Genomic DNA, 23,345 nt, shown 5'->3' on the forward strand with positions numbered 1-23,345 from the left:
TTAAACTATGTGCTGTCTTGCTTTGAATTTTTGGCAGTCAAAATAAGACCACCAGATCAGACCATAATGCATAACAATCACTAAATATTAACTGGATAACACTATAATAGCAATATATAGTTAAATCCTACAACTCTTAAAGTGCAGTTTATTATTTTATAGAAGAAGACTGGGGACACAAAAAATTTAAAAAAAAAAAAAAAAACAAACCAGAAAACCCCCCAAAACACAATTTCTTCTTCACCTGACCCAGCACAAGAACAATTATTTTGAAAACCCGATCTAACCGGAAGTGTCCCGTTAAACTTTACCAGCTGGACACACACAAAAGCAGTGAAGGCTATGGTGGGAGAGGACGCACACGGACCTCCAGCGAGCTGATTTGCCAGAGCCTGACCTGCAGCGGTGTCCATCTTTCCCTGAGAAGATGTCTGTGAATGAGGTGTATGTGTTCCGACCCTTCAAGCTGATCGCTCTGCTGTGCGTCTTTCTGGCGCTGTGTTTGGACTTGGTGGCTCTGCTGAGCCCAGCCTGGGTCACTGCCGAGCATTTCTCCCTTTCTCTGTGGGAGTCCTGCTCCCAGTCCGAGGCACGGCACCCGACAGAGGAGGCTGAGTGGAGCTGCTTCTCCACCCTCACATCTGGTAGGAATCATTGTTTCTGTTTTGTTTATTTTGCACCTTCTGGTGAATCTTTACATTTTTATTGTTTTGTTGTTTATAAGTCTCGGTCGTGGGGCTGTGCTGCTGTTATTTTGGTGGAGAATACACAGTGGAAAAAAAACTGCTGTAGTTTTCGACCTGTTGCACAGAGTAGGATGATGTTTAAAAATGTGCTACATAGAAAACTGAAGTCTCAAGGCTGAACTACTGTAGTGAAGCACTTTTTAGGGAGAGCAGATTTTTTTTCCAGCAATACACCATAACTCTCTTAAGTTGTGGAGAGTGGTTTTAAACTAGCATGTTATCAGTGGCTTGCTTTCAGGTTATGCTTTTAAAGCCACAAAGAGGCTGCACATCCAGAGTTTGAAACAAACAAAGAGGAGCATTTGTTGAACATCAGACTGGCAGCTATGGCCATCAGCTCTCAGGCAGAGTTTGTTGGCCTCTTGGTCTCTGTCCAGGCATTCATGGTTTCTAGTGCTGCTGATAAATTCCCTCTCTTCATACCAGAGCAGTGACGTGGTGTCACTATGACAAACACACTGATGCTAAGCTCAGCCAGCGTGGTTTGACTGATTCACGAGCGAACACAAAACAAGAGTTTGAATTGAGACCATGTTGAGTAAGTAATAGTCACCGCACTTTTCATCAGTGCTGTGAGTAATGAATCAGTCATAAACGGCTGGTGAATCAGTTTAATTCTTTAGGAATGATCAAACATGCTTTATTGGTGAATTCAATGTGGGTTCTCGTGTGTAGGGTAGGAAATAACAGGAAAAACAATGCTCACATGCTGTAGAAACATAAACATACTGTAATCCCTTCGGCACACAAAGGGTTAACACGCCCCAGCCACCAGAAGGCTTTGAGGGGACATGAAGAGACACATGGAGCATCTTCCCCGTCACCCACCTCACCAGGCCTGGACCCACCAGGTTGCCTTTTGTCAAGCAGAGAAGCCACATGACAGGAGTGTTTACACCCCCGACCCCCTTACTTTCCCCACCGGGGGAGGAAATCCGTATTAAATGTACCGGATTTACCAGCATTTGTCTGGTGGCTGGTACAGTGGAGCCCTGTTAAACATACAGTAGCTGGCTGTTAAAATATTTGCAAAAAAGACTAGAAGGCTGAAATCAGTGGTTTTGTCCTAATTGGAATATGATTTTTGTTTATTTTGACAGGAGGGAGCGACTTTTGCTGCACATTTTCTACTCTCACAGACAAAAACATGCACAGCTACAAAGAGGCAAACACAGGCCGGCTGTGACGGACCGCGCTCTGATATTGTGGAATGTGTTGGGGTGAATAGGAGGCGGGTTTGTCATTTTGAGTGTCTGCAGAGCTCATTAAAGCAGCAGTGGAGGGGTGTGTCAGGGTTAAAGGTGCAGTTCACCAAAAAGGCAAAGCAGATTTATTATGCACATACATACCTATCCCAAGAGTCTTAAATTTCAGCTCATCTTTGGAGTGATGTAATTTGACAGGCACGTTTCAATACAGGGCAAATTGCAGGTGAGTAAAGTGATGTAGATGAAAACAGTCTCGGTGAGTGACAGAAAAACATACTTCTGAGGCTGTTTTATTCTTTTTTTAGTCAAAACCAAAATTATAACCACATAATGGAAAAGTCTTTTCTGAAGAATAAATCAAATCGAGTTCACATGTCATTGTAGAAATATTTTTTTTAACCATCCTGAAGAAAAGTCAATCAGGAGCTCAGAAAGAGACACACACACACAGACCCAGCAAAGATTGTTCGCTGAGCTTGTTCGCTTCATCAAATGCAAATTTTCCTTTTGAGTCGAGTCTTTTGAGGTTTGGCTTCCTCCTGACAGTGATAAGTGGGACATCAAAGAGGGAATACTCAATGCAGGCAGGGATGGCAGAATACATTTCTGGTTTCAGACTCTTTATCAGTGTTTTTCTGAATAAAGACTAAAGCTCAGCCCAAAAAAAAAAAAAACAAACTTTAAAATGTGCTGTTTTAACAACCGAGCGCTGTGTTGATATTTCCAGGGAAGAATCCTCTGACGCACTGGGAGCAATGAGTTTTACTTTTCCAGCAGGAGCAGTTTGTTTGAAGTAAATAGAATAAGTGTGCTGTTAAAAAGCCGCCATGGCTGAAGCGACATGGAACAGGCTGGCAACCACAAAAAACTTCATCAACTATCAACTTGTACTGGAGCTTTGCCTTCTAAATGCTATAAATGAAACACGAAAAAGATGATACATTTTGCATATTTAATCGATTCACTGTGACTGCTGAGCTACTGATCAGGTTCTTGTTACGTGCGTTCCTGATGGAGCCTGCGTGTCGTGCAGGCCTGAGTTTGTTCTGCTTCACTCACTTCACTGTGTGGGATTAGCTCTTGTTTTGTGTTTGTCAGCACAGCGGTTCAATTCAACAGCGCTGTCCTGTGAATCGAGCTTTTGTTTTTGGGTGGGATGCTCCACTCTAACCTGCATGTGTCCCCTCCTGCAGACTGGCAGATTGCCACCCTGGTGCTGCTGGTGGCCGGTGCCGTGGCAACTCTGGTGGCCTTTTTGGTGGCCCTTATTTCTCTGTGCCGAGGGACACAGAGACACCACTACCGCACCGTGGCTGTGTTCCTCTTCACTGCAGGTATGTCTTTGTGTTCTTTACCATCACCCCCTCCTTCTTAAAACATCTCCACTTTCTCACGTTGTACGAATGTTTATCCAGTGTTCCAACACATCATACCCCTGGAAACAGAAAGATGGTGCATATGCTTTCACCACAACCACAACAATTTCCATATAGACAGTGTTTTTTTTTTTCACATTAAATAAAAGGGTGCAGAAGAAAAGAAGCAGCTGAAGGAGGCCTGCTGGTTGAGCTCATGTTTTCTGTGGTGTGGAGTCTGGGGAGCTGCTCGCCCGTGAGCCAAGAAAAAGTAGCCGCAGAATTTGCAGATTTACCGACACAGTGAAGTCACAGAGTGAAATTAAAAAAACAACCACAGACTCCTCACCCAGCACTGCCTCACAGTTAGACTTCTCATGCCTGCTTTGTGAGAAGGTCCCCTGGTTGAAAACACATTTTGAGGTTATATCTATAAAACATATAATTAAAGTGAAAGGTTTAGCAATAGAGATACATTTCTCCATGTACTATACAGGCATTGTAGTAACTGACTCAGAGCCTGTGCTTACTTTACTTCAACAACAGCAATGAAACACTAACCACTCACCACTACTTAACTGGTGCCCAGTTCCATTTTTACCACTTTCCAAAATAAAAGTGGATGATATAAAAAGCAGACATCCTGTTATGTATCACAATTAATGTTCCTCCTCCTGCAGTTTTACATCATAACTTAAAGGAATATTTGGCCCTCATACACTGAGTTCCTGGACATGGGAACACTGATACCTTTCTTATATCTGTTGGTTAGATTTTGTTACCTTTGGACAGAGCTGTTTCCCTCTGTTTGCAGTGTTTGGGCTCTGTAGCACACATTTAAGAGACAGACATGAGAGTGGTATCAGTCTTCTCATCTACGGAAACTCCTCCATAAGGAAGCACTTTTCTAAGACAGCCAAACCACTGCCTTAATATTTGTCTGATAAAATCCTCTGCAACCCCAACATCCTTATGTTGTCTCCATTGTTTCAAAGCCACGGTGTGAGGATTACAGAGAATGGATGGAACAGCCAGATTTGTTGTCAAACTGTGCAGTCAAATGTCAAATCTATCTTTGAAGGAAATGTAAGGGATTGTTTTCTTGTTCTGTCCCTGAAAACATCAGTCACAAAGGACCAGTGTGAGCAGTCGACTTAATGGCCACGTCTCTGACTATAAGCCATTTACTGAATGAGCGTGGGAATGCAGTGTTATCCTTTCCTGTGTGTAATTGCTTTAAGATCCTGGCGAGAATAAGTTCTCCATACAGGCACACAGTTGTCAGCGCAGCAGCAGCAGAATGGTTGGTTGTTAAATGCCCCTTGGCAACACTGTGGCTGTGTGGTATTTATTTTCTGTCCAGAAATATGACCTCAGCGGGCTGCGAGCTCAGTCTGGCCCCCATCAACACCGCCACATTCTTGCGCTGCCACCGGTCCTCCTGCACACCCACTGCTTGATCCTGTAGGAAGGAAGGGTGGAGCCATAGTTGCACACAGGCCTCTCCTCAGGAGTCACCTAGCATGCACGCAAAGGAACTAGTGTGAGAGCGGACCACAGTACGCCTTTGATCGCACACATGCACGTACGCTCACAATGACGCCAACACATTTACCACCGGTAGTGCAAGGTGCTGAATGATTTAAAGGTAAAATGATTCACGAAGGTGGAAGCGACAAAGTCTTTTTGTTTCAAGGTCAAAAGAATAATGATGATTGTTATAAAACTGTTCCACATTTCACAAAATAAAGGAACTGCACGGATTTAACTTTTGGGTGCGGAAATGTGCTGTTTAAGTCAGTCAGTGAACAAGAAACCCACAGGGAGATGTGTCATACAGAGATTATCCTCCTGTTAAAGTGTTTTTGTCTTTTAATGGAGCTCCCAGACTAGAAGAGAAATAGAAATACATTTTAATGCTAAAACATATGCTTCATCTTGTGACAGAACCTTTTTTTTTTTGAATCCCTCAAGGTTAAACTATTTTACTATTGTTTAATAAACCTTTAGCTGCCCACCCATTTATTTATAACACTGAATTGAAGAAGACAGAAGGTTACCTTCACCTCTGCAGCATCTCTGCAGACTCTGAAAAACACCATCCCTCTCTCTTTTCATCCTTCAGTCTCTTTTCATAACCAGCCACAGTCACACCTCTGCGTTTACAACAGCGTGTTAGTTGTCAGATGTGTGTTTTTACAAGAGCAAGGCCATTACCATTACATGTTTTTCACTTGAGTGGTGCATTTCTATGGACTAAATGGCTTGCAATTTCTGAAATTACAAACCTACTCTTTATTAAGGTGTAAAACGAGGTGAACCAGAAGAAAGAAAAAGTCTGATCTTTTAAATCTAGAAAAAAAAACTTACAATCAAAGTTGGACAAAAGCATTTTAGTAGGTTGAAAGAAAACTTTGTAGGTTTAACAAATAAAGATTTAAGTGCTAACGTGATGAAGAAAAAACAGGAGCATTCACAGCAGCAGAACTAAAATGAGGGATAAATCAGATTTGTGCAGAGAAGACACAATAAAACAGGCAGAACCTACAGTTATAGATCTTATGGTTCCTGCAACAGTAATACAGTATGGTGGCAGCAGTTGTAGATCTTTCAGTACAGTGAAATGTGGGGGAAGGATGTGCTAAAAAAAGACTCGTGCAATAATAACAATTAGAATAAGACAAAAAAAAAACAAGTTAAAGTTTATATTTTCACAAGGCAGACTGCATATTAGAAATTGTACACTATTTATTAGTACTATCAATACTACAAATACTGTAGTAGTACAGTATTTAAGGGTGATTAATAACATTTGAGTAGTGTTGGTAGCAGAAGTGGAGCAATTGTAGTGCTGGTAATATCAACAGAACTGTAAGTTTTATAGTGGTGTATTGATGGTGGTAAGTAAGGTTGCCACTAGTTAATATTTTCATCACTGATTAATGTGCACATGATTATCTTTCTTAATTGCTCAATCATTTGGTCTATGAAATGTCAGAGTCATGACAAATGCTGAAGCTCCAGGTGATGTCTCCTCATTACTCCTCTGTCTGACCTCCAGTCCAAACCCCAGATATGTTCAACTTACTAAGACTAGAAAAATCGGCTCATCTTTTATAAATGAGAAGCTGGAACGAGAGGTGGAGAGGTGGAAGAATTTACGTCTGTAAGAAACAACAACATCTTATGTTTGACTCTCTTTTGGCTCCAGTGGTTCTGCAGGCCTGCGCTCTGGTCCTCTACCCAATCAAGTTCATCGACGGCACGGTTCTTCAGACCTATCACGAGTTCAACTGGGGCTATGGGCTCGGCTGGGGAGCCACCATCTTTATGTTGGGCGGAGGGATCCTCTTCTGCCTGCGCACGGACATATACGAGGATGCAATGTACTGAGTCCTCCGCTGCTGGAAATACACACATAAACACACACACACATGCGCAAGTTCCCATACGGGAGGCGTGCTACTTCTCTTCACTCTGCACATGGCCAATGCATTTGTGAGCACAGACTGTTTCTCTCCTTCTCTTGCTGTCTTGCTCTCTCTGTTATTTTTAGACAGGTTGTGAAGGCCTAATTTAGGCCAGGGCCGTTTGAATAGGACCTCCACCGCCCTACTCCCCCCTCCCCACACATGCAGCTCACGGGTCCCTCAGCCCTGCCGGTATCAGCGGTGAGGCGGCAGAGCTAAAGCGCAGAGAGCTTTCTGGACAGGCACGAGCTTCCGATTCTGGACGTTTCCAGAGCACGTTGACCTGGATCTCTCTATTGTCAGAGAAACAGGACAGTAGATTCTCAGCACAGACGTGGTTGTGCAGTGGCTGAACATTGAAAGGGACTGACTTATCTCCACATTTCCTTTTTTTTAAATTCTTTTTGTAGAATTTCATGAGGACAAGCTTGTTGTTTATGTATTTATGGCATCATTTCCCACTTTATAAATATTGAAGACCTGACCTTGTCCCTCCATGTCTTCTAGCTGAAACATATCTAGTAAAGCTAAACCTTCTGACATTAGAAGTGTAAATTAGTCAGCTTTTGATATATGCTGGAGCTATTGAGTGTTTGTAGTTTGTTTGGAAACTCACACTAGTTTGTCTCAAAGGAAAAATGTAAATGTGTACAAAGTATTTCTACATGAAGGAAAATCCTGAATAAAGAACAGTAGTTTTGGGAGTAGTGTGAATTATTGTTTTCAGTGCTATGATGTGTCATCCTGACACGCCCCGTTTTTCAGACAGGGAGGAATCAAATAAAATTTATATTTTTATTATGCATTCCTCAGAGGAGGCCACATCAAGCTACCTCTGGTTGAAACATGATTAGAAACATAAAATTTTTTATTGTCAGCCACATGTCCGGCAGTAAAACTTTACAACTGCCTGAGAACTGACATGTCCTTATTATATAATTAGGTGGGACATTTTTACTACGCTGTCATGCTTGTAATAGATAAATGTGGACTTTTTTTTTTTTTTTTACTATATGTCGTGAAGTTTATTAAACATTACAAAACATGACAGCCACTATTAATTGTGAAAAATATGAAAACATCATCTTTTTTATTTTTTACCTTGTAGTTTGCAGATCAATAGATGGTTTAGGCTGTTCATTTCTATACGTTTGTTTAGGAAAGGCAAATTTTAAAAAATCTTTTGTCTGAAACAGAAGGCACTGCCACACTTGAGCAGCCTGGTGTGACGTCTCCCTGTACACACTTTTTAAAAAAAATTTTTTATAAACTCAAACCCAAGTTCAAACTGCAACAGCTGGTTAAAGAATCTTTGGGAGGGGATTTCCGCAGCTGCAGCAGTGTGAACACTTACTCCCCAGCTGTGGACAATACGTACACCACAAGCAGAATCTCCAAGAGAAAAAGGCACAAAATACTGCACAGTGTTAACCCGACGCTCTGCTCCTGTGAATGGTGTAATGGTGTGGTAGGTGTGTGAGGTGCCGGGTCAGTGGTTGTCTTATAATAGCAGTGACCTCCCGGGAATCTTTGAAATGTGACTTACTTGTCAAAGGTGATGTGGTTACATGGCAGGCTGGCAGAGATGGTACATAATACAGTTTGTAAACCACGACACAGATTTGATCACATTACGTTGTTGTCCCACACACTGGACACGTGTCTTTAGTTGAACATTAGATCATAAAGTGGAATGTGTTTTGACAGCGAGGGGGCTTGGCACTTGAAACAAGTTTAACATTGACTCAGGACATCTAAAAAATAAATGTATTCCACTGTAGAAGAATGTTTAAAAACTTTCAGGACACACACACACACGCTGCATCCGTAGATCCACATAATATGCAAATCTATTTCCCAGAGCAAGGAAGTTTTAAAATTATGCACTTTCTAATTTTGGTGTATTGTAAAGGTCAAAGGTCAAAATTTCAGTGGGTCTTCATTCTAAGCACTCCCCCTACACAGTTACAGCTTTTTCTGCATTGCATGCCTCTGCATAGTGAAGCAGTATGTTGGCATTGGTCAAGTTTTACAGTAAATATATTAATTCTGCCACGTTTGACCACACCCACACTATTAACTCTACCATCTTCCTCCACCTGGTGATCAGGCTCCATAATATCTGGAGCTGTGAGGCTGTGAGAGCAGGAGAGAGTAATAAAAAAACACTAGAGCAAAAATTGTTTAACTGAAAAGTGCTGATCCAAAAGCAGTTTAGACTGGTGTGTTTATTTTTGATTCCTTCTCTGTGCTCTATGAAAATAAAGGCACGTCAGATAAGGTCAAGAAAAAATATGAAGCGTTAAGTCTTTGTTTATGTAAAGATTAGTAAAATATACAGGAAAACAAACTTGACGCCTGCATGCTGGGCTGAGGTTGAGATTGTTAGGCCTAAATAGGCACAAAAAAAAGCACCAGACTCCAGTAAGACTGACCTGAAGCAACAACCCAGAATGGTTGTAATGATATATAATAACTGTATATCATAAGATTATAAGATATTTTTTCATGGGTGTACAGCTGAGAACGATTCTGTGCCTCTGCAGCTGCTGCTACATTCTCTCATCTCTGGATACTTTGGATATGACGACAGATTTTCCCTCTGCTGTAGAGGATTAGATTCACTTGCTGTAAGTCAGCAAAGGAAACAAAACCAAAGCAAGAACAATCTTTTACTCCAGCTGTCAGGACAGATAACACTTCTAGTTACATTTGATTGTGAATCTCATATAATGGATTGTATCTGTAGTGAAGATGATCTGGCCTTCGGAGAGCAGCCTGGCCCCTGGGTGCAGTAACCAGCCAGGCCCTGCACGCTTTCACTCTGCAGGGACAGATTCCAGTTACTGAGCCTGGGGGACAGAGACAAACATGGGCTCTGACACCTTGTCGCCTGAGGAGGGAGATTAGTGTTTTAGTGATAAAATGATTCAAAGATTCACTGAAAATCCCAGAAAATTATGAATGCAAACCTGAAGTGGTGCAGCTCCTCATGTGATCCTCAGCAGTGGAAGTCCTCGGCAGACTGGGGTCAGCAGACCAGTGAGGCAGATAAATGGACTGAAAAGTAACAGAACACCTGGGCTATACATTACCCTCCTACCAATCCTCCATCTAGTTTGGCTCCACCAAAATTACATATTAACCTCAAAAAGGTTACTCACTTCTACTCCACTATCAGCTCTTGCTGCTCTGCAGTCCCTCTGGTCCTGATAAACCAGCAGCACAACCAGGTGTAAATACAACGGTGAAGCTACATGAATAACACTTGTGTGCTTCACACATGACACACACATGAGAAATATCAGTGTGTGTGTGTGTGTGATTCATTACAGTTTCTCTCACTCTTTCTCTACTGATTAATTTTATAAGAATGTTTTTTTTTATTATAATGAGCCAAATAAAGTAGAAAAGAGAGATACACAACTACACATAGAAACACATAGGCACATGGACAATCAAATATGGGCAAGGCGACCTGCTGTGGGAAGCCATCAGCTGCTGACCTTGTGGGTGTCAATGAATGTTGGATCAAACACCCAAAAACAGCAGTCAGCCTGGAGTCAGATGGTTACTTTCCCAACATGAAAGAAACTGTCATGGAGTGGAAATTCTAAAAATTTAATTTGATGTGTTCTTCAGTCAGTTTGGTGAGATCAGTGTGTAGAGTATCAACAGAACAGCGTAGTCTGTGTTAACTAAGAGCAGGGAGCATGTTCCTGCACACTGAACCACAGCTGTCCTGCAGCTTTGTTGACAATGCTCTGGTCTTCATCAGGCAAACACCTGCACTTAAGGTAATGAGAGATCATGTTTACAACAAAATGGCTAGTGACATCATAACCACTTCATCAGATTCACATGTGCCAGAACATGCTGATTAGAGGTTAAATAAAAAATATTAGTATGAAGAAGCATTGAATAATACAAATATGTCTTACATGATATTTTAATCTGGAGGTCACAAGATAATCCACTGAAAATACCACCTATTTAATTTATGAAGGTGGTGGGTGTTATATATTATCTGGACACTGGAGGGCATCATGAGCAAAGCAAAAATGAAGTGTCACCTGTTCCTAACTATATACTATATTCATAACAAATGTGGGTTATCTACACAAGAAAATTGGGTAAACACCATAACAGGTTATTTTACCATACATAGCATTATACTGCCATGTATCTTTGACAAATGCTGCCCTGCCTGTCACATTCCACAATACTGGCGTACCGTTTAACAGTTTAATTTGCTGGCATTTGTTCATCAGTTTTGTCTTTATCTATGGGCCACAGCATCATATACCATGTACATAATGTGTTGCTGTACATAAAACACATTTTTTCCATCTTATACAAACACAGCTATAATTGACACATATAAAAATACAGCATGTTAGCTTGTTCTTCTATAACTAGTGCAGAAGTTGCAGCAAACCTTGCAAGTGGAGACCCCTAGAGGTACTGTGTGATAAAGTCATTCACACAAACGTTTGTCTTGCAGGGTGGGAGGTTGGGAAATATCATGGCTCTTTATGTTCAAAGCAATCTGATAAGACGGCTACAAAAGTATGTACAAAGTGCAGCAGTGAGTATACCCACTGCTCCTGACTGGTTATACAAACATGATGCACTGATAACAAATACAACACAGAGATTCCAGCTATTCATGAGAACATGGTTGCGCAGACGTTAAATACTGATCTCTTTGATATCTCCACAGACGCATTTTCATTTTAAAAAGCAAATTACCCCTTCATGTTTGTTTCTGTTGTTCACAGTAGAGTTTCAGCTACTGTCTCCCCCTTTTCTCCTGAATAACACATTTTCATCTGAGGCAGAAACTTCCAAAGTAATTGTACCCACTTAATATTCATGAACTAACTTTCTTGAAATAATTTCCAGTACGACAGCTCATGGTAACTTCAACAGCAGGATTTATTTGAAATAGGCCATAAAATGAAACAGGAATTAAGTTGCAGTAAATAATTAATTTACTGCAACTTAATTTTCTACAACCTATAAACACATATCAAATGTTGTCCATGAAATACTGAGGATGAAGGACACCATACACCCAAAAATCCCATTAACCATTATACTGTGTAAAATACATTCGGTCAATATCTTTCCATAACATAACAGGCAGTATTAGAGTACATATAAAAGGTCATCAGAGTTCACAACATTTAGATCCATACTGATAGAAGTGACAGCAGTTGAGTTGCAATTATTTTGATGAAGATGGTTAATTCAAAACACTAAATATTGTGTAATTAAATACAGTAAGGGTTTGTCTGAGTTGTTAAGAGTAGACAGTCAGGTACCTGGATATGAGTTCAGATTAAAAATGATACTTTTTATAATATATAGGGCTCATCAAAAAGTAACACAACATTCAACTCGACTATTTGATACAACAAAATGTACCAAAGGGAAGGGCGGGTGCATTTGGTGTAAGAGTTGGTGTAATTGAGGCACTTTGGTGTAATTGAACAAAAACGCTTACGTAAACATTGCAGTCATGAGTTATGATTCAAACCCTTCGACAGAAACAAGAAATATGACTGAAACTGGCAAGGAACTGTGGCAATGAGACCCCTGACACACTAATTTCTTCTGTATTAACCCGTTCAAAGAAATTCTTTCAGTTAAACTCTCCAGTTAATGAAAGACTTCACTGGCTTGAAGTGTGCAATTAAGACATAGTACAAAACCATTTCACATGTTTTATCCCTGTGTGCTGGATTTTACCGTAAAAAATAAAATTTATTGTTTGAACTAACTGGCAAGAGTTGAGGCAAAAAATGAAAAAGAAAAAAAAAGCGAAAAAGACATTAAACAATTAATTCTCTATCACATGAAACACATGAAATGAACCCATTCTGACTGGATTAACCATGAAGTAAGTAGTAAAACATCAAACACAAATTCCCAAAGAATAAGTCATTTCTTCTAAAAGTACAACATCTGCTTAATATTCTCTGCTGACTAACTCAGCTGGCAAGTTTGGTAGCAAACAGTAAAAAACCCATCTTTTCTCCATTAACATTACATGTCCAGTTAACATGAAATCACGGAGTAGTCCATATAGTTGTATGTATTAGCTGGAAAATGTAAACAAAAAAAGCAAGCACAGTACACCATGTTGGAATGACATAATACTGTTTGTAAATAACTTTCAGTCTAATACTTAGTATCTTCAGTAATATGTTAGTTGTGTGATTTGTGTAATCTGAGACCCTGAAAAATGAAACAATAAAACATCTGTCAGATGAATGTGCAGCTTTTCTCATCTTTTTAGACCTCCAACACTGTAAGAACAGAATTTCTGGCAAACAGGGTGGTGAGCAGAGAGTCCGGCTTCTTCTCTTGTCTTGAACTCCTCCTTGAATGGAAGCACAATCTGCAGTGAGCTTATCTTCTATTTTCATTGTATAGTATTGTATCATTGTATATCTCAGTGCGTGTATGTTTGTACTTACACTTTGAGAGCTGCCACCACACACAGAGTCAGCACCAGTATGGCAATGATGGCAATGGCAATATATATGTAGACCGGTACCATATCCCATTGTGGTTCAGCTGCGACTTCTCTCATTTCTAAAACAAACACACACGCACAAGGGCTATTTTTAGGTTTATTTACAAATCTCTTCATCAAAATCTATCGATAAACCTTTCAACAACGAGCCATCTAAAATCCACATAAACAACAATGAATCAGCATGAATAAAATGTCCAAACAAAGCAGAAGATCAATATTTGGACATAAAAAGGCTCATGAGGGTAAATGGTGCTGACTTTCAGAATTGACTTTAAGACCACATTGTCCTCTGGCACTGTCTAAAAATTCATTGGATATGCTTAGTTTGTTGTTGTTTCAAATCACTTATACTGGAGATCAGAGCCAAAACAACAGAAAAGATACCTGGAGGTAATCAAAAACAGACTCTTACGCTGTACTTGTCAGCAGAAATAAACATTTCCATGGGCTAAATATTGATCCTTTAGGAACACCTTTATCAACCATTTGGAGTACAAAGGAGGAGACTCACACCAGCACAGAGTTTAATCAAAATTTTCATTCTGTGAAAATGACACTTAGATACAGATGCAGATGCTTAACACCCATATTTTTCAACGAGAATAGGAACTTTAACAAGCATGAAGTCAATAAAGTCTACATAAACTGGCAAGAGATTTGGCAAGTAGTCAGTCGTTACCCCTTAAAAACAGCTGAGTCCCATAAATCAACCGGCTACATTCTCAGAAAAAGCTACATCATAATTGCTAAATCAGCGGTTTAAACCTTTTAACCAAAAAAGGTCACATTAGGCAATAGATTCCCTTTACCTGGGAAGTGCAGAGATGAGGATATAGTATAGACAGGCAGACAACATGAGTCACTAGTTGTGCAACAAAGGCAGATTTTTCTCCTGTGCCTAAGTCAGTGTACTACCTTGAGTACCTTCAGTACCTGTACCTTTAGGTCAGGCTGTATTCATACACATTTGGAACCTGAACTTCCAAACACTACTGTCTACCTTTCTGGTTGATGAAAAGTCTCTTATTACATTATGGTTATATTATTATTATGGTACATCTGTGAAAAATGTATCTCAATACATAATTACAATAATTTACATCAAAAAATGTAATACAACCTCTCAAAACAATATAAAATTATAAAGATTTGAAAGATTTTGATAGATACTACAATAACACCACTACAAATGACTACAGTGTCTAAATTTCCGAACAAATAAAAAATGAATCAAATTACCACAAATAAATTGACACAAAGAGAAAATGAAAAAGTGTTTCAGTTTGTGTGTTTTCTCTGAAGATAGATTTATCTTCATAATAAAAAAGACATTAATCACTTCATTTATTCATAGTTACATTGAATACAGTACATTTCCTTTCAATTTCATTTTGGTCATGATGTTGCCAGTGCAGTACGAAGCCTAAATAGCAGATGATCCTCACCCTGCCGAACAACAGACTTAGTGATCTGTGGAAAAAAGGAGGACAGATTAGAAGATTTGCACAAATTATGATGTCTGTTTGTTTGTTTTTTTGTTTTGTAAAAGCCTGAACTTATATTTTGTTATTCTGACACACATGGTGGAAGTGACATAAATTAGATATTGAAATGCAGAGCACATTAGAATGAGTCATTGTCAGTGCATATCTATTTTTATGGCTCTCAGTGTCTGAAAATCTTACAGATGAAAATATTTTGATTCACATTGTTAACTTCATCAAACAAAATCCTCTTTAACACTGAAAATGGTATGGAGGAAAATCTTAAAATCTAATGTAATAATATCAATTCAAGTTGACACTAGAATAGAAGATATAGCACTATCATAAAATTAATAATAAATAATAAAAATTTATCTTACTATGATATGGACATCGGGGTCTTCCAGATGGGATTCCACAAAGTTAGCGTGACTCATGAGGACTTGCTGATGTGGCTTTAAACTAAAAAGCTGCTTCACATCTTAGATTGTAATTTATTTACTCACTGGAAACACACTGAATAAATTATTCAGGAACTATTCAATACAACCCTCTCATGAGTTTAAACTCATGATTAGGGATGTACCGATCAAGTTTTTTTGGCCCCAATCCTGATACAAGTCTTTTAATATTGGGTATTGAATTAGACTTGTATATATGTTTTTTATATGTTTTATCAGCTTCTCAATCCAAATACTATGGAGCCCCAAAGGATCATGGTGCAGAAAAAACATATTTAAGCGAGAATCTGTGGGAACAGATTAGTAAACTGTGCAGGTTAACTGGCAAACCCTTGCGGAAGCACAGCTAAAGCAAAAACTACCAGACACTGTAACGTCTATAGCAAAGCACTGTTTAAAAATATAATCTTCTTTGTGAAGTGTAGTCTACACTATAAAAACATTTACAGTCATGTGTGTTCTAGAAGCAGCATTGGTTGATATGATAAATCTGAATTTTGACAGGTTTTCTTGATTAGTCTCTCAATCTCTCTGTAAGCAACCTCTCTGGTTTATCGATGTGTTCCTAGGCAAAAAATATCAGGCTATTATACTAAAGTGTTATTGTAAAATGAGGTTTAAATGCAAAAAAAAAATGCTGGTGGTACATATATGAAATCCATGGTAATCCTTGTGCTCAAATTGAAAATCCACACGTTCAGTTTATTAATCTGTTCTCATGGGTTCTCACCTAAATATTTCTTTTTCCGCTACATGATCCCTGAGGGGCTCCATGTACTGAAGGCCATGGTTCAAAAATATAAAGTGATAAACCTAAATTACAGATATGACATGGGTGACAGTTCAGTCGGGAGAACAAAGAAAGACTCAGTTCACACGTTGTTGCAGAGTAGTGTTACAGAGTGGACGTTCTTGTATCTTTGACAGCTACTGACAGCAGTGACAAACATTGATTAGTAACAGCTGATCTGATACAGCACCGGTGACATTTGTCATTTTAATCAGCAAAAGTGATTTTTCTTTTCTACTTTACTAACAATCATCAGCATTGGAGCTTAGTGAATCTTTGTACTTCTATCTAACCTGAGGAGCAGCAACAATAGCCAGCTGAGGTGGAGAAGACGCAGCAATGATAGAAATGGATTTTTTTACTGTGTTATTTTAGCTAATATGATGCATTATGCCTGGATAGGCCACGATATCAATCCTGGGACAACTCTACTCATAATGGTATAAAAACTTTTTCACCCTTCTTTTTCACATTTCTATGTCTGTGAAACTTTTATGTGAAACTTTCAAAAAAGTTTTCCCTAAATGAACTTTAGATATGACACTGATGAACCGATTTCATGGTAGAAATGATAATTTCAGGTTTTCTTTGTAATTGCTAGTACATAGTGACAAGAGAATACTGGTGTTTTTAATGCATTGTTGTAGTAAACTGAAACATTTTTACCTGGGTAGCAGTTTGGATGACTCCACTCACTCCAAAAGCTTTTGTCAACACAATACTTGTGCAATTTGGACCGAACCCTGAGGCAGTTTCTCTCATTGTCATGGATGAGGGGCAGAGTCAGGCTCGTCTGTTCGGTTAAAATCTTCTGCTGTCAATAATAAAAATAAGTAGAGAAATGATTTGAATATAACACAAGTTAGAGTTAGAGAGGGACACAAAAACTTCTAGCAGGTCAGTGCAGGCCAAATCAGGGTTAAATGACTTAATATTGGACTTCCATGTCTGTGACCCCAAGCCTACCTGGAATTGTAATGTTCCTCCATGTCTAATAATTATGTTAAGCGTGTAAAGTTAAAGTTAAAAGTGCCAAGAAAGAAATAGCATGAAATATAAATATTTTAGAGGGTCAATACTGCACTGCTACTGCTGCTGAGATCTTTGTGTGACAAATCAAATACCACACTGTCTTTTATAGCTTGGAGATGTGAGATCATTTCATGATTCGTGTGACTGGGAATCATATTCTGGCTTGCAAAGACAAAAAGTATAAGGCTGAATACTAGACTCTGAATTTGGTATTTACATGTAACTTGTCAAGTAATTGTGCAGTGGTGAGGAAAGGATAATTTCAGACAGATGTCAGAAATAATGCAGAGGGAATAAAGCAAATGGCTGGAAGAGTCTGATGGAAATATTTTCCATATACACAGTAACTCTGGGAGTGTACTTGGAAATAAGGACTGCAAGGACTGCAATCACTCTTTTAGGCCCATTCACAACAAACTCTAGTTGGCAGATACAGTGAGTGATTAAAGAGTGTGATTTTGGGGGGCTCATCATAAATAAATAGATAAAACATACCAAAGCAATCTTTCCACCAGGTGCCTCTTGACTGTGTTCCACCTCCCATTCTAGACAGTGTCCAGGAACCCTCCCAACAGGACGCTCCCACTCTACTTCCAGCTGCCCATCTGAACGTGTCTGCAGTTGCAGCTTCTCTGTGGTTCCAGGCTTCACTGCATGAAGGTCAAAACAAGGAAGGCAAAATGCAGATTACAGATTGTGACAGGAATCTGAGAGTAAAACAAACAGCTGATTTCCAATGGGGCAAGTAAAGACAACAAATGCAAGTTCAAAACACGAGGGTAAAAATGACTATACCCTCAGTGAGCCTCAATGAGTCAGTGTGCACTGGCGCTACTCCAGAGAGAAAATATTTCTGTACCATGGTTTTGGATTTGCAGGGAGCTGAATGTTGGTTTCAGGGGTCCTTCAGGCGAGGAGCCATTTATGCAGAAGTTGATATCAGTGAAATCAGGAAGAGTTTTCCCTGTGAAGTTGCAGCCGCTCCTGACTCCACCTGAAATTATGTATTTTGGGCACTCCTCTGCTTGTTCCAGTTCTTTGTGCCTGGGGAAGAGACAGACCAGATGACACGCTGCCTATGCTGTTATCTATTCATCCAGACAGGTTTTGTTTTTGAGAGTTGATACTAGAAGTTTGGCAAGTCTGTAGCGACAATTATAAAGAAAACCAAATCGTTGGGCTCCAGTTAGTTTTTGATTCCTAACAGTTGTGGTGAGGTGAAAATAAAATGGTTTAAAGTGATTTATTTGGTGCTGGATGTCAATCTAACTTGCTAAACAATGACAAAGTTAAAGTGCTGATGTTTAGCAGGTAATATTTACAATGATCATCATATGAGTTTAGCATGTTAGCATTCTAAACATTTACTCATCAGCAATACACACAACTGAAATGACATTAGTTTTGCAGGTATTTGGTCATAAACCAAAGTAATGGAGTAAGTGAAATTTTAATCTGCTGGTGGCTCTAGATGGAGATCACCAAACTGGCAACAATACATCCCGTAGGAAATAGGCATGTCTTTATGAAATTTGAAGGCAATCCATGAAATGCTGTAGTTATACACAGACACATTTCACTTCGAACCTAAAAATGTCAACTTGCTGGTGACACCAGAGAAAAGTCAGGGGATCAGCAATAGCAGTGTACAAAATTTCATGGGAATCCAGGAGATATTTTTCTCTAGATTATGGTAGCTACTGACAAAAAAAAACACATCTTTGTTGGGCATGGGACATACCAGTAATACAGAGTTTGCTGTGAGTTGGCTGGCGTCTTTGGGTTCTTTTTCCAATTGCACTCCATGTTCTCCATGTTATAGAACACACAGACGAAATCCTTGACTGTGGTACCGGCAACACCTGAGGTAGAATGATCAATGTCAACTCCAAACACTTTCCAAAACAGCCAGGATCGTATTGATATCTCCCTATATTCTTTTTTTAACATCACAATCGTAAGACTTCAATGACTGACCTGCACTGGGAGGTTTCTGGACCAGTTCAGTGTAGCTTGTACTCTTGATCATAGTGCCGTTGGTGCACGGCCCATTTAGCAAGGTGTACACTCTTACTCTGATGTCTTTCATCAGATCAAACTGGGCACTGTGTGACCTCCTAGGTGTCCTGATGGCCTGTCAATCCAGCAACACAAATCTGTTATTCAGATGACATTTACAGTTTACATTTAGGTGTATTTACAGAGAGGCCTATAGAGATGGGAATTTCCATGAGCTATAATCTGCCACTTTGCTTCCCTGTATGCCTGTATTCACAGCTAGTCACTGTTAGTCACTCTTGCCAGAAAGAAAATTAGGTGCCTCAGCTAGTAACCAGAGAAAATCATGTCCCAAAGCATTCAAGTATAGTCAGAATCTTGTCATAATCATCACCAAAGTTACAGTCATAATAACAGCATCACAGCACAACATCGCCATGATCATTGTCATATCCATGACATTACTCATAGCCATTTGTCATGGTTCTCACAATCCATTTACTGTTTCTGACATTGTGACATCTTTCCTGCTGCCCCAATCCCCTGACACGGTGCGAACCACGAGGAAACTATGGGGGAGCCAAGACGTGTGCTCCCCTGAAAACAGGATTCATGAAACTTTGGGAGTATCTCAATAAAATTAACAATGTTATTTTGCGATGCATTTTCTAGTTTTTTGTATCTTCATCAGCATGGATCATGAGTAAAATTTAATTATGCTAATGTATCAGTCATGCATGACGGCTATTTATTACTATTTCACTCAAATGAAGATAATGTTACACAAGTGGCGTGGCTGCTTTAAGAATAGCGAGAGAGAGTGAGCATAACAGCGAGTTAGAAGTGGCTGTAAGTGGCAGGGCAATGTTGTACGCACAGGTCTGGTTGCGTGCCAGAAAATAAATGCTGCACTCCTCAGGACCAAAGCCGGGCTCCTGTGTCTTACTTCACACTACAGTTTGAAGTGAAGGGTATTAGCCTCGAAGTTTGGAACAACTTTGGTTTCACAGCTGCACATTAAGTCTCCCCTGTAAAGCCGGAAAGTTTAACAATAAATACATGCATGCTATTCTTACCATCACCATCAAAGCACGGCGGCACGGCGACACATATCAAATCGACCTCCCACTCACCCATATCATCCCGTCTGTAGAGATGCCAGTTGTTAGACTGTGTTTGTGCTCATTGTCAAGCCCTCAAGACCTTAGTTTCCATCCCTCCCTGATTCCTCTCCCTGTCTATTTACCTGCCTGCTTGACAAGGGGTTTGGCTGCCACTCCTTTATACTATTGCCTGCCTGTTTTTTTTTTTTTTTGCTTGTTTTGAATATTCCAGTGAAGACTCTTTCCTGTCAGCACAGACTCTGTTGGGCTTTTGGGTCTTGAGTTTTTTGGAACATGATGGTTAACATCATCATTGTAACCTGACCCAGTTCAGTATCATTGTTTCAGCCCTGCTTGGTCTACCCTGTGTGGGCAGAAGTAAGGCCGGTCTACGGGATTTTATTGTTTATTATTTCTTAGTTAAGCCTAGTGTAGATGTAGTCTATGATTCAGAAAGAGGAAAGGAGAGCTTTAACAGCTAATGGGGTTCTTTCAGTGTACTTTTGCCCCTGATGTCCACAGTGATGAAAAGCTTTTTTTGGGGCGAACCAGAATGTACTCCCATGAGTCATCAAGTCCCATCTCTCCCAAATAAAATAAATCTTTAAATATATCTTTATGTCATATAAATTCAAGCAGATCAAGGAATAAACCTAAAGTTTCTACAGCAGTTGCTTTGTCTGAATCAGTGATCCACACTGTTAAATTCAGTAGATTATTGAGTGAAGTGACAGATTTCAATTTTGTCATGATATGAAAACTGACACACATTATTGTTTCACATAGATTTAAACATTTAATCAAGGTTGTCTGATGTGAAGCAACTCCCAAAGAGGCAACAAAAATGGCTTTCTATCCAGCCCATTTCATGGTCACTAGAGGAGCCTGAGGATTATTATTGTTCTTCCTTAATGCTATCAGTTGTCACATACATATTGTTTACTGCTGTAGTTACGTGACCATCACTTGATTGATCACCAGGTAAGTACAAAATAGCAGTTTAGTTTTTTGCCTGGATCTCACACCATGTAGGAATAGTGAGCACTTACAGTCCAACTGTCCTTGTATGTGTTGAAGTACTCTAGCTGATACAGTTTTGGGCACTCAGTCATGTTGATCAAATTGGCTGGGGGGTTCCATGTAATCTCAAGATGTCCAAGATGGCCAGGGTCTAATATCACAAGGTCCTCAGGAGGATCCACTGCAAGTGAAAAGGATATTTCTTCACACAGGTTGAATGATAATGTCCAGTCAGACCACAATACCAACCACAGATTTGAATCAATGCAAAACAAGAAAAGAAAAAAAGAAAAAAAATCATCTTGTCATGTTGTCCGGTAATTGCACTGGATTCCAGTGAGTAACAACAGAACAAAAGAACTTTGATTAGGAAAAGGAGGCGATTTTACTCTGCAAGACAAATTTACATCATCGTGTATGAAAACTTTATTGGCGCAAGTGAGCCTTTTTGTTCCCAACCCCCAGGGAGCAAGCCGCACCTGAACTGGCAACCATCCCCAGTGTCTGTAGAACAACTAATTTATTACACGCCCCATTAAAACAAGACTTCACTCAATTTTATTTGGTCCCCTCAATACATCACATGATGATTTCCCTTTTTTTTTTTTTTTCGGGGGTTAAAGCTATTCAAGAAATGAATACACAAATACACAAATGAAGAATGGCAAACGAGTGAGAGGTGAATAATTGAAGTAAACAAATTTTGGCCAACCTGTCAGTCCATTGCAATGTATGCGTTCCCTCCAGGTTATTAAGAGCAGCATCAGTGTAGCTCGATGGATCAACGCGGATTTACTTCCCATCAGTATAGTCTATAGAAAACAAGCTCCCAACCGAGACTGAAAAAAACAAATGGAGAGGGAAGAAGATGTAAAAATGGTCAAAAAGAATCAAAGTGTGTACTGTCTGAGTGAGCTCATCTTAAATTCTACTTCTAAAGTGTAACGTTATTAGTTTATCATGGTGATAAAAAAAAGAATTAAAAAGCATGGGGGGAAAAAATGAAAACATGAAACAAAATGAAAATATAAAACAAAAACAAACAAACAAACAAACAAACAAAAAAACACCTTAAAGGTGTTATATGTTATCGAGGTTTTTCCTGTGGTAGCCTATGTAATCAGTTGAAATAATGTCGAGTGCAGCCTTCTTACCTGAACTGAAGACAGCTGCTCTTCCCTGTAGCGGGTTCAGGCAAAGTTTAGGAGACTGGCACATGAAGGGTGGACTGGCCCGTATGTATGCTGCTCAAGTGGAAGTCTTACCCCCCCTCCACCACCCCCTTCTTGCTAATCGGGAAATCGGTAAGTACTGCGGTTAGTATTATTGTGTAGATTACTGAGGAAGAACAACGGGGAGGGGCGGGGAAATGACGAGATTTCGCTACTCCTTGAGATAGCGTTTCGTCCGGTAGACCCTTGTCACTTCATGTTGGCTCCTGTCCAACATTCCACCGAAATGCTGCCACGCCTGGCATAAAATGATAACAGCAAATAATATAACCTTAGATCATTTAAATGAAAAAAAAAAAAAAAAGAAAGAAAGAAAGAAAAAACTTGCTTGACAAGTCCATGTCTGACCCAGATTTAAGCCTTTCATCCAGAAGAGGTCAGTGAAACAAAGCCTTTCAGGTTGGTCCTTGATTATATTTTCAAAGGCTTTTGTTTCAATTTGTACAACATAGGATACAAGTACATTTGTTTTGTACTTGTATCCTATGAACATTATTTTTCCTTGTACATACTGAACAGTACTTACTTCATTTGGTAGCTGTCAGCCTGACATGACTAGCAGGCATCTGTGTGTGTAATAGTCCTCATTCCCACCCATCCCAGAAGGTATCCTGAAAAACAGTCGCCAGTGAAAATAGGAACACAATCCCTCACTGGCTTCCCACACACAGACGTTTAATTGTTTGAGGTGTCACTGTGATGGTAAATGAGTTCTTGAACTTGAACTTGAGCTTTTTCCCTGCAGGACATTGACCTCAGACATACTTGTTTCAAAATCCTCCATATTTCCCCTAAATATTGAACTGGCTAAAGTTTAGGAGAAAATGGGTTGCTGCTGATGACAACTTACTGTGCTTGAGTACAATTTTGAGGTACTTGTACTTTACTTGAGTAATTCC

The 23,345-nt window shown here is 39.6% G+C and overlaps 2 protein-coding genes and 1 long non-coding RNA gene across 6 annotated transcripts; 1 reads left to right on the forward strand and 2 right to left on the reverse strand.

The window, feature by feature from the left end:
- The first annotated feature begins 312 nt into the window (after nucleotides 1-312).
- Nucleotides 313-7,483, forward strand: LOC139607912 (transmembrane protein 47-like). The gene is made up of 3 exons (XM_071461247.1): nucleotides 313-644; nucleotides 3,148-3,288; nucleotides 6,521-7,483. The coding sequence occupies exons 1-3, from the start codon at nucleotides 428-430 to the stop codon at nucleotides 6,700-6,702; spliced, it is 540 nt and encodes a 179-aa protein (XP_071317348.1). The 5' UTR covers nucleotides 313-427; the 3' UTR covers nucleotides 6,703-7,483.
- A 552-nt stretch (nucleotides 7,484-8,035) lies between these two features.
- On the reverse strand, nucleotides 8,036-9,824 carry LOC139607913 (uncharacterized). The gene is made up of 2 exons (XR_011684919.1): nucleotides 9,752-9,824; nucleotides 8,036-9,672 (listed from the first exon to the last, which is right to left on the reverse strand). It is a non-coding gene; the product is annotated as an uncharacterized lncRNA (long non-coding RNA).
- Nucleotides 9,825-11,699: 1,875 nt separating this feature from the next.
- il13ra2 (interleukin 13 receptor, alpha 2) lies at nucleotides 11,700-22,567 on the reverse strand. 4 transcript variants are annotated; one of them, XM_071461208.1, is made up of 10 exons: nucleotides 22,369-22,564; nucleotides 21,927-22,053; nucleotides 21,244-21,395; nucleotides 19,071-19,227; nucleotides 18,835-18,955; nucleotides 17,953-18,137; nucleotides 17,589-17,743; nucleotides 16,728-16,875; nucleotides 13,265-13,382; nucleotides 11,700-13,167 (listed from the first exon to the last, which is right to left on the reverse strand). In XM_071461208.1, exons 2-10 carry the CDS (start codon nucleotides 22,015-22,017, stop codon nucleotides 13,080-13,082), a joined length of 1,215 nt encoding a protein of 404 aa, XP_071317309.1. In that variant the 5' UTR covers nucleotides 22,018-22,053; nucleotides 22,369-22,564; the 3' UTR covers nucleotides 11,700-13,079. The 4 variants fall into 4 exon arrangements, with proteins under 4 accessions (XP_071317309.1, XP_071317310.1, XP_071317313.1 ...); XM_071461209.1 differs by having other exon boundaries at nucleotides 12,946-13,167; nucleotides 16,728-16,872; nucleotides 22,369-22,510; XM_071461210.1 differs by lacking the exons at nucleotides 11,700-13,167; nucleotides 13,265-13,382 and adding an exon at nucleotides 13,845-14,796 and having other exon boundaries at nucleotides 22,369-22,567.
- Between the last annotated feature and the right edge of the window lie 778 nt (nucleotides 22,568-23,345).

The sequence above is a fragment of the Trachinotus anak genome, unplaced genomic scaffold, assembly GCF_046630095.1.
Source record: "Trachinotus anak isolate AG129_WGS33_773 ecotype Australia unplaced genomic scaffold, CSIRO_AGI_Tana_v1 ptg000024l, whole genome shotgun sequence".
NCBI classification, from domain to species: domain Eukaryota; kingdom Metazoa; phylum Chordata; class Actinopteri; order Carangiformes; family Carangidae; genus Trachinotus; species Trachinotus anak.